Source organism: Buteo buteo, chromosome 9 (assembly GCF_964188355.1).
Source record: "Buteo buteo chromosome 9, bButBut1.hap1.1, whole genome shotgun sequence".
NCBI classification, from domain to species: domain Eukaryota; kingdom Metazoa; phylum Chordata; class Aves; order Accipitriformes; family Accipitridae; genus Buteo; species Buteo buteo.
This window is the reverse complement of record NC_134179.1, coordinates 32,603,754-32,620,424: the sequence shown is the minus strand read 5'-3', so window position 1 is coordinate 32,620,424 and position 16,671 is coordinate 32,603,754. Positions and strand designations below refer to the sequence as shown.

At 39.9% G+C, this 16,671-nt stretch overlaps 1 protein-coding gene across 4 annotated transcripts in view; it reads left to right on the top strand.

The window, feature by feature from the left end:
- Nucleotides 1-16,671, top strand: part of MTHFD1L (methylenetetrahydrofolate dehydrogenase (NADP+ dependent) 1 like) — a 160,999-nt gene that overhangs the window by 97,217 nt on the left and 47,111 nt on the right. For 3 of the 4 annotated variants that reach the window (XM_075035984.1, XM_075035986.1, XM_075035987.1), the window contains 2 exons: nucleotides 10,999-11,106; nucleotides 12,943-13,095. In XM_075035984.1, the coding sequence (XP_074892085.1) occupies nucleotides 10,999-11,106; nucleotides 12,943-13,095 (261 nt within the window). The remainder of the gene's footprint in view (nucleotides 1-10,998; nucleotides 11,107-12,942; nucleotides 13,096-16,671) is intronic. The other variant, XM_075035983.1, reaches the window with a different exon arrangement.

Sequence of the window (16,671 nt, the reverse complement as noted above, 5' to 3'; positions counted from 1 at the left end):
TTGCACCCATTTTATTTCTTCTTTCCACCTCCCCCACTTTTTTCCCAAATGTCAGTAATCCAGCCAACTCCCATTAGTATTAACCACTGCCTTCACAGAATAGATGCAAATACCTTGGGAATACACGTGCTGCAGCATCTATTCAAGGTATTTTGCCCATATAACATTTTTACAGCCAAAAAATGGACAATGTATCTGCCTTTCTGGGTTTGTCTCTAATGAGATGCTCTGGAAACTGAGGGTATAATTTTATGGGGTTTGCGTAATAAAATGGAAAAAAAAATCTTTCAGAAATATGTGTAATAGTTTTCCCTGTAGGACGCTTGTGTTACAGAGATAATACATTAGTGTTGGATGAGTCCCATATTTAAGCTCTGATGTTACTATATTCTGTGTAGCTTATAATCTTGTGGTATGAATGGGTAGAAAGGATTGGTAGCGGTGGACTCTGCCTCCATGAAGAAAGAAAATGAGATTGATTTCTACTTTAATGTCTTTCCCAGACACATCATTTTGTTCTGTGTTGCATAAGCAGCATGATCTTAAGCACAAAGGGAATGAATCACATCTTTACATCAACTTAATATCCTGTAACTTAACACAAATTTTATAAGCCTCAAAAATATGTTGAAGGGATTTTATAAAAACACATAAATATTTTAAAATACTGTAAAAAAGTGAATTCAGGCCAACAAAAACAGTAAAGTGTAAAGTTCAGGCTTCTGTTTCATTCTTACTGTGCAAAGCATGGGGACTGAAGTAGTTGGAAGTAGGAGAGCAAAACAGCAATGCTGTCACTTGTATGGTATGGTAGGTCATTTGGTCACTGGGCTCATAGCGACATGAAGGAAAGCCACCTCTTCCAAATGAGCCTGCCCAGATATTAATTAAGGTTGTAATAGGATTTTTTTGATGTAGCAGTTTTGAGGACTGATTTCTACTGTTCAAAGGGGCACCTATGACAGAAAATTAGGAAAGGGAAGAGGTAGTAAGATGGAATTCAGATGATTTCCCCCTGTCATTGTGCCTAAAGGGGATGTAAGTGAAAGGGTGTAGTTCCATCCCTCATCTTTCCAGTGACTGCCGGATTTGTCCAGTTACTTGAATACCATTAAGTGCTGGTTGCCTCAAGTTTGACGGGATTTGCTGTGGTGGTTTTTTTTCTTTTCTTTCCCCTTTGGAAGGTCAAAGGGGGAAATATTCTGCATAAAACCACTACCACTTCATTCACACCTGTCCGTCTTTATGAGGTTACTCTACTCTTCCCTTTACTTCAAGTTTCCATTTAGTCCTTTGATGTCTATGCATCTTATTTTCCTCAGTCTGGAAAACTTCATCAGAATTTGCTTCCAAAACTGGCTACAATTAGAACAACTTCCAACAGCAGAGACCACTGTAGCCATAATAGGTTCATTTGACATTTTGATGTTTTGTTAGAAAGCATTACCCTGGGGATTTAAAAACAAAGCCCAAACTCCCTATATGTAAAACTGGTTTAGATCCCTTTTTACTAGTTAGACCAAAGTTTGCAGCAAACTATATTATTAGTGTACAGTCAGGCATCTAATTAGAGGATAGTCCAGGTCAAGTGGGCTGTCTTTGGGTTTTTTCCAAATGGCATGCATCTCTGCAGTGCTTTATGTAATTTCCAAACCTACGTCTGAAAACAAAGACTTCCTTGAAAGGTGTTCACAAATGTGTATAATATGAGAAGAACAAGAAAGTCTTTTCTAGATCCGTCAAATACTGGTAAAAATTTGAGGATCAGCTATTTTTTTTCTCAATCCTGAGGTATGTTCATACATTTATACCACCTTGTACAGTGATACCCAAGCACATGCTGAATGAGCAATTTTAGACAGTGGACACAACACAGCTGTGTCAGTTCAGGAATCAGGCTCAGCTAAGCGGTCCCGTTGGGTATCATAGCAAGCTAGTCTAATTAGAAGACTGTGCTAATGTGATTATATTCCTTGAAGTATCTCATTCAGTCTGTTTAAACTTCCTCAGGTATCTCTACATGACACAGTGCTCTGTAGTCCCACTTTTAGATTGCTTTTCACATTCTCTTTATTTATTTCTCTAAGAAGGCAAGCTTTTGTTTTTATCCTAGTAGCTGATGCTTGTACTTTTTTTTTTTTTTTAAATACTTCTTGCTTCTAGGAAGGGTTTGTTTGACTTTTGGTACTAGATGAACGAATGTTTTTCAGGAGTTGAAATGAGAACAGAATAAGCTTCAAGAATATTTTGAGGGCAGCGCGAAGAACAGCTGCATATATGATTTTGGGAGAGCATGTGTGTGCCACTGTCATTTCATGGATCAAGTACCAAAAGTGACCTCTGACAAGTAACACCAGCACTGTTGTCACTTTAAAAGTGTAAGAAAAGAACATAAACAGATACAGTGTACCATGAAATGTGTACAGTATTAGGAATTGGTGCTGGGCAGGTGCGGGGGGGTGTGGTGTTGGTTCAGGAGCAAGGATGAGATTTCATACGATAGGCTCCACAGTTTATAACATAGCTTAAAAGATTATTGGCAGTAGTTGTGGTAAATATTATAGTACTGTGTGGTTTTAATATGGATTTTTGCCCCCACTGCACACTAACCTCTCTTATTTTACTGTTCAATTGGTTTCTTGTTGACTATTTTTCTTCCGTGTTTGGAGGATGGGTTTGTTTTAAAGGCCTCCTGAACTCTCTATGAAATAATCTGTGGGGGTTTTTTTTAAATATATATTCTTAGTACATATGGAAAATATCAAACTATCAACTCTCTTATCACTGTTGACTTCCCTTCTGGGTTCACTTTTCTTGAAGTATGGGCCTTTAAGTTGCAGCAGAAAGCTATTACTCAAAGTAAAGTTGACTGACCCATTAAAAGTAAGTTTAGATAACTAGGGGGAGGATAGGAGAGGATGGAAACATACGCATCCCATTCCCAAATTTCTCTGGTTTCAGTGCCCATTCTTGGCAGGGGGGGAAACTATATTCCCACTAATGCATGCCTGTTGAGTAACCTGCCTTCTTTCACTACCCTGGTCTCCTCTCTTTGCCTGTGGTGAACTCTCCCTTGACTTACAGCAGCCCTCCTCAACCTGGGGGAGGAAACATAGGTCTGAATGAAGGCAGGCATTAGGTTTTTAAGAGGTGTGTTGCCCCTTCCTGCAAGGCAGCTGGAGTGCGGTGGGCTGACACTCCAGGAGGTAGAAGAGAGGAGGACAGGCATATGGCGTGAGGCAGGATCAGAATATCTGGCCAGTCAGTGAGTTAGCATTGTCCCCTTAAAAGACTGACATGGTAACCTGACGGGTATGATTGAAGACCCTCAAATCACTTGATTTCTGCTGCATTGGAAAACTAAATTGATGAGTTTAAAAGTCATAAAAGGGAGGGAGGAGAAGGGGTTGTTCCAGTTTTCCAAGTTTGTCAGATGACATCCATTTTTGCCAGTGCTCTGCCTTTCGGTAATATCATGACAAATGAAAATATTTCCAGGTTGTACTGTGGAAGTTGATTGCACAAATATTTTGGCTGAGTGCAGTGAATTGCCTGGCCAGCCTGCAGAACAAAGGAGACCTTTCTCAGCTTGGGGCCATCCACTGGGAATGAGATTGAGTAGCATCACTTCTCAGGGAGGCATTCAAGCAGTTACAGCCTCACCACTGGAATTTTTCTTCCCCTCCTGGGTGCATAATAATAACTTGGGCAAAATTGGAGCATCTAAGCCCACAGTTTTGGCTGCCCCTGCCTCTTATGCTATGGCAGTATGGCGTGTGCTGCCACTTGGCTCATTTCTTCCAGTCTTGGCTTCAGCTGTCAGGGACAATGGGTCACTCAGAGGGGTCTAAGAGTAGCGTCAGAACAGAGAAAACTGCCAGCAGCAGTTCTCTGTGTGTTATCTTCTCTTCCATGCACTGGCCATGGTCTCCAATAACAAGAATGAGCTGTGAGTAATGAAGGAGGGAAAAGACCCATCAGTGGAGGCGAAGGCTCCTTGGTGCATGTACTAGGAGAAGGGGAGTGGCTCTAAGAGCAAGGCAGAGTCAAGAAGAGCTCATGGGACCTGAGTTTCAGGATGCTAATCTCCAGGGGAATGACCTAAGAGTGTTTCTATTCATTTTTACACTGTTCATCTTTTCAATCCCAGTGTGATTGAATGTGGGGGCGGGTGTGTGTCAGGGGTGTTTTCTGTTTCCTCTGCTAATACCATGAAGCCACTAAGCCATGAAAGTCATCCATTGTGTGTCTACTGTCACATAAGCCCAACATACCTCTGTTCTTTTGCCTAGGAGGCAAACAAATTCTGTGTTTTTCTTCATACAGCATAGATTTCAGTCATGTATGGACCCAATGGAAGGTCCTTAAGCACTACTGGAGTAGGAATAAATAAAATTATATATGCTCCTTACTGAAACTTTTCCTAATAAATGATGGAGATCATTTCTCATCTTGAAATGCAGGCTATGCTGCCCTGCAGGGTATGCTAGTCTTTAAACTATTTCCCCCCACCCTACTTCTAGTCAGCCATCTAGCAGTGAAGCCACATGAAAGAGGAATTCCACAGGGCTGTACCAGCCTCTCCTCCCACTCCCATCAAAGAGATTTCAGTGGAGTCTGAACATTTCTTTCACTGAATTGGGTGTTCTTGGGTTGGAAGCTATCTTTCTTCCACTTTGTCTCTTTTTTTGTGGATGTAGGCTCTTGACGGCACTGTACTTTTATGTTTGTTTTCATTATTTTCCTATTCTTCATGTAAAGCAACTTTCTTAGGCACAGCTGGGGTTTCAAAGTTGGGGAAATGGAAAATAAATCTCTAAGGCCACAGGCTTAGGTGTTGATTCACAAACTGTTTAACTTGACTGAATATGCTTTTCCACAAATTAAAAAACAAACTCTTGTCCTGTGCCAACAAAGGAAGAGGAGTGCTAAAGACTTAGGAATCCTTTTGTCAGCCACAGATCTTCTGGAACCAGAATATACAGATACTTTAATAAATGTGGTTTTATTTTATCCAGGGGAAAAGCTAGAAGTAGGAGTTTGAATGTGCAGAGTCAGCTATTGTTTTAGCGCTGCAGTCTGTCACCCCACACAGCACCTTCAGCCATACTCGCATCATATGTTTTCATTTGGCAACCTTCATAAGAAGAGGAATGAGTGATGCCTGCATACTGTTTCACTTAGCCAACCAGCGATTCATTATTATTGTTTTCAGTAAATGCATAAGTTAAAATTTAAAGAAAAAAAAAAAGTGCCACTGCCCTGAATCTTAAAATATTTTAAGAATTTCTGTTAAAACACAAGCAGCTTAGCAACAATAAACCCAGAGGTTGTGACCTCATAATTAAACTGGTGATCTGATAATTAAAAATAAGCAGTGAGTCTAAAGTGAGTGTTTAAAGAACTTGAAGTATTAAATGTGTAAGTTACAAGTGAATAGTGCTTTTGTATATTCTCTGGTTAAAGGTGTGTTTTTCAGCAGAATCTTAAGTTTTCTCAGAGAATAAAGTAGTTTTAAATATTTATATTGTATAAATGTGAAGACATCCTTTCAGACAGTGCTGCATTGATGGGCATTCACTTAAGGTATTCAATTTAAGCTAGATAACACCAGTGCTTCTCATAGTAGTGTGGCTTAGCTGCAACCTAGTGGGATGAAGTATGACTATGGACTTACTGCTGTTGACTCTGGCTTTTCAGAGGTGTTTTCTGTTGGACTCTGTTTTGGTGAGGAAGTCGGGGGAATGTTTAAAAGCAGAAGAAAGGAAGGAGGAAAGGAACAGGGGTTGTTTTCAGCAGTCTCAGGGTTTGGCTGTGAAGAATTAAAAAGATGAACTCCTTTCTCCAGTAGCCAAAGATCTTAAAGCCACGTGTCCAGATTAGGATGGAAATGATGGGAATCCCGAGCACAGTCCCAAGCCAGGCCCCTGGTAATCTGCATGTTTTGTTTCATGTGATACTGACTTTTGGCAACAAGGCTCATTTCAGGAATCCCAGCCCAAGCCACGTGTCCCTGCCCCAGCTCGCTGTTTCTGCTGGTACATTTCAGTGATCAGATTTGAACAGTTTGAGCAGTTCTTTCTGTAGAGGTAGCATTTAAGCCATCTCTGTCTCTCTGCTTTATACTGGCTTTGCCTTTATGGTAAACTGGATGTGCGAACTGATCTGGGTTACAATAGCTTTTTTTTTACCCTGGGTTAGGTTTTAGCCTTTCTTTGGTACGTGCAGCTGCACAAACAGTGGTGCTGCCCTCTCAGTTGCACTGGCACATGGGTGAGCGTGAGCAGCAGAGGAAAGGAGAATGAAGAAGGCTCTGTTGAAGCTGTCCATGGAAGTCCTCATCAAGCCCCATGTGGACAAATGATAATCTGTAGTCTGCTGTTATAGCTGAAGGGAGAGATGAAGAGTGAAGGAAATGTAAGGAAAGGCTAGCAGAAATGAAACACTATTAAGTTATGTTTTGGTAAAAACCTTGCCGTTGATAGGATTGGACAAAAGAAGATTGTGTAATAAACCAATTTGCACTAACATCATGTGTTGCAAGGGGGATGGCCTGTAATTAGCAGTATGGCTGGGTGACAACATTGGTGTGATTTCATCTTGGATAATCAATTCAGTCTTGGGAATGACAGGCTCTCGTCTTTATCAGTGCTGATTTCTTGGTTTAATCATCCTCTATCAAGTAATGAAATGTACAGCTACACAGATACTGTTTTTGTGAAAGCAGTTTGTGCACTTTTGCTGTAGCACTTGTCATGCTTTAGCCAAGGAGATAATCCTGTTTATGGTGTGGGTGCTTGGCAGCCTCAACAAGCATGCGTATTTGTGCTTGCCTCAGAAGAAGCATATGGCTTTGGTAGCTCTGAATGTGCAAGGTTTCAGAAATGCACATTGTCTCTGGCAGGGCTGTGGAGATCAGTTGTTTCTGAGAGAAACACCAAAGCTACTTAACTGTCAGCAGATATTTATACTGTGTGGCCCTGTAGCACCTTCTCATGTTCAGTATAAATTTACATTGAGTATTTCATGCTATCATTTTCTCAAGAAGCTAAAACTGAATTTGAAATTGTTTTGCCAAAGCTGCCGAAATTCCTTCAGCATTAGTACTAATACGTAGTTGCATATCTATAAAAGTCAGTTTTTGTCTAAATCCATACTGTTGTGTGTCTGTCACCTGTTCTCCATCTAAATGTACTTAGTTGAGTAACATTCACAACCTCACATAAGGGAAAGGGAAAGAGCAGCAGTTTTTATTGCTGATCCTAAATCTTTTGTGCTTTTGATGCTCTACACATTTTATAAATATCATTATCACAATAGCTGTCCAGATAGCAGATGTGCTGTGGAATCAAGTTGCTGTTCATATGGGTGCATTGACACTCACTGTTCTGATAAGACTTTTCATACTCCTTTCATTAAGACTTTTTTACCAATGGCCTACAAGTAGATGCATCAGTATAGCTGAGGGTGCCGCATTGTAGTCTGTGAGTGGGAATGAACAACTGGTTCAGGAATGCCCTAGGCCATTGTAGAAAATTCTCAGATAAAAAAACTGAGAGATAGAAGAAATAAGTAATTTCACAAGTGTCTGAGATATGTGGCTTCTGCTGGCAGATATTTGACCAAGGTGTTTAAGGTACAAATAGGTAGCTCACATGATTTTTTTAGAGGAGTCTGGTATCAGCTGGAGCAAAAATCCATCTTAAAATCCCTTAATGATTTAGTTACTTGTGCAATACGCCTCTCTTTTCAGCCCCTTTGAATTCAGTTAAGCACTTTTCCATATGAATTAGCACTGTGAAGCATTGCTACATGTGGTGGGTGCCTGTTCCCATCAGTGAGAGTATTTCCATAGTGAAGCACTGAATAATCAACAGTTTTGTTGAAAACCTAAAGCTAAACTTGCCCTTAAAGACCAGATAAGAAAAAGTAAGAATTATTCCTGCAAGTGTCTTGTAAACATCCAGGCTTCTACTGTGTCATATATGTAAAAAGTCTCTTGAATTACTAGAGCTCCTTTTCTGATAAATACCATTATGTTATTTTCAAGTGAAATGAATTTTTATTTCTCATGTAAAGTACCAGGTGGCTTTTCTTTGGAAAATACTTCTTTAAGTTAAATTAAATGAAGTTTCCTAGCAGTATTACTTGATAACTGAAACAAGGGAAACTCTTTAGCTTGAAATGCTGTTACACTGTGATTCTGAATAGATAATCCCTTAAAAATCCCACTAAATACTAGGAAACAGGTGGATCCTTAGCATGGTGTAGTGTATTCCTTTCCCTGCTCCTGAAAATTCAGGAAGGAAGCATGTCTGAGAGTGTGTACATGCATGGGCTGTGTTAATGTGCATAGAGCATCTATGCCTCCCTGCTGGTTTCTGTCTAAATTGGGCTCAGCCAGGACTCATCTGCTTGTGTTGTGAGATTAAACAGGCTCAAACTCTTCTCTGACACCATGCACATTGCCTCACCTATTTGTATGCGCATGCCTTGCAAAAAACATGTGATGGTCTCAGAAAACCACTTTTGTTTGCCATTCACAGTCCTGCAACTGCTTCCCCACTGGTGATTCTTCTGAGGTTAGATTTGCAAAATTTAAGGTGTGAGTACTGGCCTGAAAAGTACCTGAAATTCTGGTTTAAAAAAAAACAACCATAAAACCATAAGTCCATAGGGATACAGTTTGACTGTCCAGCTCACTCTCAGTCACGCAAGATATTGCGCACATCCCGGGAGGAGCAGAATGCCACCACTGTCATTAAAGCAGTCTCCTCTGATGGTAGCCAGAGCCCTGCTGGGTTTCGTTTGGAAACTGCAGCTATGGTTGCTGGAAGGGGGCTGAGAGCACAGTAATTATGCTGCTGTCAAGTTAGTTTGAAATATTTTGACACAAATGCGAGTTGAATCTAAGCGAACATCTCCATCTCAATGAATTTACTGAGGTTTAAGCAGAAAGCTGTTGGTTTTGACGTTGGTCTACTGACAACGGGGGGTGGAATTCCTTTTGCCTTTGCTTTTGCTGTTGCTGTTAGTCCTTCACTGCAGGAAAACAGTGCCTAAAGTCATGTTAACAGACACATTTTGCATGTCTTCCACTGTGTTCAAAACTGCCATGCGTATGAACATATTTAATAATCAACCTGAGAGATGTTTCATCTCATCACAGCTATCCATGTCACTAAGTATTCCATTCAGCTTAACGCTGCCAGGAATTATATCTAGGATATTCGCAATGTGTTATCTCCAATCCTCATTAGATTTTTTTGCACTGTTTGGATTCCTGTAAAAAGCCTGAAGTCAGGAACATGACGTCATTCCACCCAGTTAAGGTGCAATAATCATATAGTCAGCATGCTCAGAAGTGTGTTGTGGAACATCTTTAAACCTCACTTTGAAATTTCATATCTGAGGCAAGGACTTTATTTGAGCCTTAGTAGCTTTTAACTGTCTTACATTTAAGCTACTTGAAAGTCTGGCAAGCTTCTTTTCTTGTGATGTGTCTGTTACTGGAGTTCTTTATTAATGTAAAGGCAGACTATTTTAAACTTTAATTTTTCTAAAATTCAATCATAAAAACAAAAAAGGTCAGTCAGACACAAACCATTCAACTGATGTATCTTGCAGAAAACCCATTACTTCTAGACAGGCATTGCAAAACTGTGATTAACTGTGGAACTTCCTATAAATGTGCCAGATAGAGTTTGTTATTCACAAACCAATTTCTTGCCTTTGTTGGAATAAAGTGAAATACTTCTCTTTTGTGTTCTGCTGCTTTTTGTATTGCTTGAGATTACCAAGTCTTCTTCACCAAGTGGTATCTCTTTAGATGTTGTTCAACACTACTTCCACGTGTGTTGTTAATTAAATATGCTGGAGTACAGCTTACTGATGGAATGTTCCCTGAAGTATTGCACACATCTCTGTCTGTCTGTGGTCAGCACTGAAGTAGCTGAACTGGTGGTATGATCCTTCCTTCATCGTCCTGTTCCTATTGAAAGAAGTAGAAGAGGTTGGCTTGTTTAAAATAGGCTATAGGGGTCACAACTGCTGTCTCCAAGATCATTGAAAACAAAAAGAGAGAGAAAGAGGAAGGAGTTTTTTACTCTAAATAAACCAAAATAATGGCACAAAAAGTAAATGCCTTATCTGACCACAGAAAACTGTCTGCTGAAAATCTGTGAAAGGGTTTCTAACAGCCTGATTATGAGAGTCTGCATTTGCCTTCAAACAGAAGCCATAAAGGCAGAACATGTGTTCAGTTTGGGCTGAATAACATGATGTGGACACTTAGGGAGACTGGAGTTGAACTTACTGACTTGTGATTTCACAGTGTATCCTAGAATGCTTGCATATTATTTTTTTTTTAAACTGTCCAAAGTGCTTTACAATATCAGTGCTACAATTCAAAATGCTTATGTTAGGAAGGACAGGAGGTGAAGAAAAAAAAAAGAATATTATGATCAAAGGAGCAGTGATGGGTCAGGAATTTTCTACTACAATTCCTTGCTTGTCAGAGGAACCTTCCATGGCTGCCTGCTTACCTTGCCTTGTCCACTCATTGTATCCGTTATCTTTATTGTGAAATGAAATTTATTTGTCTCGTGATCCCTGTTAACCCAGTGGAGCTTGCTTCCTTGTATCTGCAGTGTGCATTAGCTCTTGATTCTTGATTGATTGTAGTGAGGTGGGTGCTGGGCAAAGCAGTAATTTCCTTCCCCCACTTCAGGCAAGGGTGTAAGTTCATGTTGTCAGCTTTGTAACGCACAAATTGTGCAGCTCCTAAATGATGGAGTTGCTGAAATCATGGTTGTAATTCGTGTACCTGTACCTGAATATCATACCCATCACCAGTGTCCTTTGCTTGGTTTCATGCTTTAGCAAGCCCATTTAACAAAGATGAACATAAATGAGAGATTCAGATTTCTCACTCAGCAAACAAGATCCTAGCTTCTCTTGGCTAATGTTCATCCTTCTATTGTTTCCTTGTCTCTGCAGCTTCCTATTGTTGAAAAAATAAGGATCATTGCTCAGAAGGTGTATGGAGCTCAGGATATAGAGTTGTCTCCTGCTGCGCAGTCACAAGTTGAACGTTATACCCGGCAGGTAAGAACACCAGTGAATTATGCCATGAGGTACCTGCTGGATGAGAGCCTTAGGAAACTTCAGGGTGTAAAAGGTTCTCAGACTGGAGTGTTTAGTCAAGCTTTGCTAAAAGGCATGAGCTTACCCATGGTGCCAGACTGTGGAGGTCAGTATGGATTGGTTTAGATTAGATTAGATAGAACAGAATGGTTTTAACATTGAAAGCTATCTCCTGTAAGATACGTTTAGTGTTCGGAATCATTCTGAGATTGTTGATGAAACTCTGTACTTGCTATGCAGAGTGGTAATTTTGAGTTACTGCCTTAAATATGACAACTGCACATCTGCATAAGTAGCAGCTAGTGAATGTGCCCAATTTTAGCATATGACTTTTCATTTGTACCTGCAAAAAATGAGTTTGCAAACACAAAAGGACCTGTGCACAGCTATGCACATTAATAACAAAGCTCCCAATACTTGTAAAATCTTTTGTTTTCCTTCTGTTCATGTTATTTTTGAGGGATTATAAATGCTAGAAGGTGAAAGAGATCATCATTCCTAAAGCATGTGGGAGTGGGCTTTGTTACAGTTTAAAAACAATTTTGAAACCATGTGGAGAGGTGAATGTATTTTCTGTAATTGAACGGCTTCTGCATGTAAATATGGCTGGAACCTTTCTGTCAGAAAATAGAAACTATGGACAACCTGTCATGGAAAAATCCCTGAGTATACTTCAGCAGCCTGGCCAGACAGAAGTATAGCCGTCTTCTCTGTAATACAAATCTCCTGAGAATTAATTTGGTTTTCTAAATGGAAAAGAAGCTTACTTAGTATAGTTGAAGCAAAATAATCCATGTCTTTATCTTTTCCTGAAGTGATTTTCAAATCCATTTTTTAGTCTGAACATTAGTAGTATTAGGAAATATTTTCACAATGTCATTAAAGGATTGTCGTCAGTGCTGGGCTGCAGAGGCAATTCCCTGCACTGCTGCCTTTCCTCCTGGCCTTGTGAATTGCATCCCTGTTTGTCAAGGAATTGAACAGAAGAGTGGAAGGTGCCTGACACAGGGTTAATCAATAACCTAGGAGACAATAGTAGAGGGGGAAGCTGCTGAGGACCTTTCTCTGATTTTTCTCCCACTTTTTGAGTAACTACTGCAGTGTTCAGAGAAGGGCAACCAAGCTGGTGAGGGGCCTGGAGCACAAGTCTTATGAGGAGCGGCTGAGGGAGCTGGGGCTGTTTAGTCTACAGAAGAGGAGGCTGAGGGGAGACCTTATCACTCTCTACAACTACCTGAAGGGGGGTTGTAGTGAGGTGGGTGCTGGGCAAAGCATCATGAGCCATTTGTCTTTACCCCCCAAGAAGACATTAGTACCCTTAGAGAGTTTTGGACTATGAATCCTTGTCTCAAGTAGGTATCTAACTCGGTCATTGGAGCCCAGAGAGAAGTTCTGTACTGGAGTTTTATTGAGTTGGTGTATGTTTCTTGTTCAGTGTGGTACCTGTTGTGCACCCTTTCTGAAAATAGCACACTCGAGCCATTGTATAGGCAACATTTGCACCTAACTCTAGATTGAGAACCAACTCTAGAAACTGGATATCACTACAGTCAAGTCCCTGGAGATAGAAGCCGGAGCTGAGAGAGAACAGCATGTGAAATACAGTGTTCTGTCCATTTCTGAAATATTAGCTGCTAAGAAACTGAGGTTAACTATTGCTATATGGATTTTACAGTTTCTATTGCTATATGGATTTTACGGTTTCTAGAAGATACTGATAACAAAGTGAAAACATACTCTGTCTTTACTGTAATCTTGAAAAAATTTTTCTTTTATTTTCTTTCCCTTTTCTGATAGGGATTTGGAAATCTTCCCATTTGTATGGCAAAAACTCACCTATCTCTATCCCATCAGCCTGAGCAGAAGGGCGTTCCCACTGGTTTCATTTTGCCTATTAGTGATGTGCGAGCCAGTATTGGAGCTGGTTTCATCTACCCTTTGGTAGGAACGGTGAGTGCAAAGTATTCAACTCAATCACTCCCCTTCCTTTGACCCAGCTTGACAGGGAAGTGCATTTCCTGTTTGCCTCTAAAAATAATGTGTAGAACCAGGTGAGTTCTTGGTTCTTCATAATAATCTTATCCTCACACTTTTGTAGCTCTACGTTGATAGGAAAAGAGAATTAGGAAAACGTAGTATCATGTAAGAGCTTTGACTACAGGGTCTGAGAGAATGGCTCTTGCCATTGGTTCTGTTTCTGATGGTTTTCAGTTAGTCTAGGATACTTGGGCACCCTAATGCTGCAGAAAAATTAATTTATGAGTCCGTTGCCTTTCCCTAGTCAAATTGCAGCCTGTAAATAACTGTAGTTACATGATTATATTCTAAATGTTTAATCTTTCATCTGTCATTACAAAGCATTCTGTAATGTATTTAGATGAAAGGAATTGTGTTAGGAAAAAGCCTACGATTAAAATGATTGCTTTTCAGCTGATGAGCCTGATCTATTTCCAGTCCTTGTGAAAAACTAAGTTATGGTGGGGAGGGATAGATTTCTAACTGCAGAAGTAGTAGCACATTCTTTCTCCTTTTTAGAGATTTAAACAATGAGATGCTAAAAAGAGGCAATTGTCATCCTTTTTTCCTACCTGTCCTTAAAAGTACAGACTCAGATTAGGAAGCTCCTGATATTTTCTTCCTTGATGTGCCTTATCAAAGGAACTGAGAAGCTAGTTAGCTCCTGCCTTTTGCCAACCATGCACATCTTATTCCAAACAGTAGTTGAACTGTACCTGACATCTCATAGCATGCATTATTACTTATATGTAGCTGATTCATGGGATGGTGCTAGAGAAGGGATGCAAAAGCCATTGCATTTCCGGAAAGAGTACTCCCCCAATGTTATCTCATCTTCCCAGAGCACGGCCTGATTTCCTTGTGTAGCAGTACACTTAGGAAAGGTTGATAGTTTCTAATCTATTGTTTTGAATTCCCTCTGAAACAATCAAGTGTTTGAAACAAGGAAGGAAGTACTTTCTGACCAGGAGAGTTCCTGGAGTTCAGGAAACTGTATCATTTTAACCCACTGGACTTGGGGATATGCTTTTCTTCTGCATGGCCACATTATGCGCGTCTACCAGAAGTGGAGCACAGCTGTGTATTTAAGTTGTGTAAGACCAAATTCCAATTACTGGTGACAATAAAATTTGTCAGAAGTTCTAGTGTCTCCTTCATGGCCTGCATTCAGGTTTGCAGTGGAAGTTGTGTGTCATAAAGTTGAGAAGGAGTGAATGTGAAGAATGGGCACCAACTACTTCAAATCCATGAGGGAGCTATTCTATAAGATGTCAGAGTGAAATGTTCTTGTGTTGAGCTTTCTGAATAAGTCACACTCTGCACATTTCAACACAAACTAGCTGCAGTTCAGCCTCATAAATCCATAGGAACTGTCCATAGGAGTGGTCTAGACCAAACAAGTTCAAGGATTATCTCTCATTTTCGGTTTCTGCCTAGAATCAAAAAATATGGTTCTTATGAAGGACATTTTATATATGGGATTTCTTACTGGAGGACATTGTAAAAAATATGTCCAATTTAGTTACCCTGACTTCAGTAGTATAGCCATAGAACTTTTTCCATATCAGGAACTGAGTAGGCAGTATACTCTTATTGTAATGTATTCCAAGAGAGTTTGTAGGGCTAGGTACTGTATAAACTTAAGGTCCCCAAGAGCTAAAAATCTAAATAGAGAGACATAGATCATTGCTTGTTTGGAAAATATTGCTAATGCTCAGGAATGTGGGATACAACACTCCTTGGAACTATCACAATTGCTACAAATCAAGAAGAATGAATGAATATGAATGTATTCCTAACAACCTTACCATACAGTTCCTTCTCTAGAATTAAATTTATGGCAAGAATTCCAACTTGCTGCCTTTCAGAATTGAAAGCTGTGATCATCAGGAAACAAACTCTCATAATAGAGTTGTACCACTGCTTTTGAGATCACTTTTCTGTTTTGCCACCTTCAGATTTTTTTGTGTGTATTGCTGTCAGCAATGAAGTCTTAAGCCTAGTGGTACTTTTGAAGTTGTGCAAGAAGGAATATTTTTGATGTCAGGTTCCAAAACTGAGAGTCTTCCTTTGACAGTTCTTTTACTAATAAAGCTATCTGAAAATGTCTACAAGAACAAAGCAAGTAAAAAAGTCCTGAAGGCTTAAAGTGGCTGGAGGTCAGATGCTACGAGTACAGGGATTACAGGATTCCTGGTGACAGCATATGGTGAGAGCATCCAGTCATGACAGTGGATTAGATTTCTTTATATAGGAAAAAAAGAAGCAGCAGGATATATTTTTTTCCTTTCATTACTTGCTCACTAATTGTATTAATGGAGGAGGATCCGTAATACCTAAGCTGCTTAGAGCCTTCTTACAGCTAAGGCCTTTCTGATGGCAGAATAAATGCTATTGGACAACATATTTGTTAAAGTTGTAGTCATAATTCTGATGCTAATTAAATGTCAAACTCCATTCTCAAAGCATATTTTTTACTGGACAAGCTGCTCGCACTTTAACCTGGCACAACTTATCAGTGGTAAAGCAAGTTGTTAGAATTCTGCTCCAATTTAATTGGGAAGGCCATTACAAATGAAAGAGATAAGTACTGCTGAAAGATGATAAACTATCTGCAGTAACTAGCATTTGTAGTTTAACTTTGTCATTAGCACATGTAAATTAATGAGATTTGTATTTACACCAGCACTGACAGGCAATCTTTTTTTTTTTTTTTAAACTAAATATTTAACATGTTGTCTTCATATTCTCTAAGCAATATTTGTTTTGTGTTATGGTTGGCTCTAGTTCCCCTACAGCATGGAAGTCTTTCCAGGAAAAATGAGCTGAGCCTTATCAGAGGAAATCAGCAGTGAAACAAGAGGTGCCTTTAATTAACACTGGCACAGCTTTTATCCAAGTTCTCTGCAACCATGACCCAGAGGGCTACATCACTCTCACAGGTGGACTGTTGACATCATTGCTTGGCTCAACAGAGTGATGGCAGGAAGGCTGCTGGAGTATACGGAGGAAACCAGTGAGGTCATTCACTAGCAATGCTTGGGTGGGGAATTATTAGATTTTTGTAGTATGTGTGTTTCTCTCCACCCCCACCCAGAAAGCCATTGCAGTTCGGTGCTTTCTCACATTCAGCCACGTTTCTGTTATTCTCTTTCATGTGATGTACAAGAACGCAGGCTGGTCCTAGAGGTAAAACCTGTTGTCTTTTGCCTTTGTGAAGTGACACTACCAAATCACTGGTGCAAGTAACATAGCTGTGTTTGAATCACAGTAAGATTTTAAAATACGTACTACTCTTTTCCAGCCACGCACTTTTGTTTTAATGGGTTAAAATTACAGGCAAGGTCCCTTTGAAAATATGTGGAGCCTTTGGAGTCACGCCAGCTCCCAAATTCTCACAATGAACTGACATCCTTCAGATATCAGCAGATCTGAAGAAAGGTCGGTCTATTACAGAAATATTATTTTCCTCCCCATAGAGAAAGCAGTTCAGGTCTCTGGAACTAGTTC